At 38.0% G+C, this 1953-nt stretch overlaps 1 protein-coding gene across 1 annotated transcript; it reads right to left on the reverse strand.

The window, feature by feature from the left end:
- Positions 1 to 363: 363 nt before the first annotated feature.
- LOC137616724 (uncharacterized) lies at positions 364 to 1923 on the reverse strand. The gene is made up of 2 exons (XM_068346727.1): positions 870 to 1923; positions 364 to 499 (listed from the first exon to the last, which is right to left on the reverse strand). Exons 1-2 carry the CDS (start codon positions 1921 to 1923, stop codon positions 432 to 434), a joined length of 1122 nt encoding a protein of 373 aa, XP_068202828.1. The 3' UTR covers positions 364 to 431.
- Between the last annotated feature and the right edge of the window lie 30 nt (positions 1924 to 1953).

Genomic DNA, 1953 nt, shown 5'->3' on the forward strand with positions numbered 1-1953 from the left:
ACTAGTGAAGTTTGTGCCTCTATCACATTGCAATGTCTTTGGAAATCCATAGGTTGTGAAAATTTTGACAAGTTGACCAATTATAGTTTTTGCATTTATATTTTTTATTGGCACTGCTATGGGATATCTCGTTGTTGGGCAAAGAACAGTAAGTAAATACTCATTACCTTGCTTAGTCCTAGGCATTGGGCCAACACAGTCTATGATAATCCTCTCAAAGGGAAACTTTGGTACGGATATGGGCTGAAGAGGAGCTGGTGGAAGTCTCTCATTGGGTTTGCCAGTAGTCTGGCAATGATGACATGCTTTAATAAATTGTTGAATGTCCTTCTTCATCCCAGGCCAGAAGAAGTCTTCAGCTAAGGTAGAGTAAGTCTTGTTGACCCCAAAGTGGTTCACATGAGAGTGGGCTAATTCAAGAAGAGCTGGAACTAGAGAGAGTGGTAGAACCAGTTGATGACAGTCAAACCATGTTGTGGTTGCTGGTGCTTTGGAGGACCTAAATTGTCGAAAAAGCAAATCATTATCAAGATAAAAGTAAGGAGTTTTGGGATGATCATCTGGCTCTGCAACTTTCTTCCAAAGATCCTTAAGAACAGGATCTTTATTTTGCAAGTCCTTGAAATTTGATTTGGTCATATTTATAAGGTCTAATGTCTTCTCTACTCTATTTCCACTATCTATAACAATTGGTTTAATTGATGTCATTTGAATAACAGCATTATTTAATTTATTAGATTCATTTTCTATAAGAATATCAGGATCAGATACTACTGGATTAACAATGGCCCCTGCAAGATCATTACCAATTAAAAGCTGGATAGATGAACAAGGCAAAGGATCTTGTGAAACTGCAATTAAAACATTACCTTGATAGTAAGGACACTGTAAATTCACCTCTGCCAAAGGCATGGATTTGGTGGTACTGAGGTCCGAAACAGTAACATACTCATGTGTCAGTTTGAAGTCCTGTGAAGGCAGAGCTACCACACTTTGGGAGGATCCTGTATCTCTTAAGCAAGTAACTGGAATACCATTCACGGTGCCTTTACAAGTAAAAGGTTTGAAGACGTCCCCATCAAGTTCTTGAGCAGCAACATGAAAAGTTTTCCTATTATCCTTCCTATTAGGGTTCGGAGAATTCTTTCCAACATCAGACTTCTTGCACGAAGGATTAGGACAGTTCTCTATGTGATGCCCTTCCTGCTTACAGTAGGAACAATATGCTGTGGATGATTGAGAAAAAGTAGACTTATTAAATGGTTTAAATGTTTTATGAATCAAGTAGTAATCATCAGCTAAACTGGCTGCTTTCAACAAGTTGGTTTCTCCCTTTTCCAGAATGAAAGTAGCAATGTTACCTGGCAATTTCCTAATGAACTCTTCCATTAGAATAAGATTTTTTAAGGATTCAAAATCTGAAATACCTGTCTTTTGCAACCATTTTGTAAATTGCCTAACTTTGTCACTGCAAAATTCAACAAAAGTTTGTGAAGGCATTTTGTAAAAGTGCCGGAACTGTTGCCGATAACCTTCAGCTGTGATGGCATAAGCATCTAAAACTGCCTTTTTAATCACATCATACTCCTTTACTTCAACCATCTGAGAGATTACATATGCTGCCTTACCTTTGAACTGATTTCTGACAACCATTACCCATTGCTCCTGAGGCCACTTCAAGGTCTTAGCAGTGTCTTCGAACGTTGTAAAGAATACCTCTGGGTCCTTTTCATCAAAATCAGGAAGCAGCTTTTTAGCTTTGAGTATGTCGAACTTACTGGGTATCTCTCCATCAGTTTTCAGCTTAATCTGTATATTTGCCGACTTCTGTTCTTTTTGTATCTCTAGTTCAGCCAATTTACACTTGTGTTCATACTCTAATGCCAATAATTGCTGTTGCTTTTGAAGTTCTAGTGCAGCCATTTTCTGTTGTTCTTTTTGCAATTGTAATTG

This window comes from Palaemon carinicauda, chromosome 22, assembly GCF_036898095.1.
Source record: "Palaemon carinicauda isolate YSFRI2023 chromosome 22, ASM3689809v2, whole genome shotgun sequence".
NCBI lineage: Eukaryota > Metazoa > Arthropoda > Malacostraca > Decapoda > Palaemonidae > Palaemon > Palaemon carinicauda.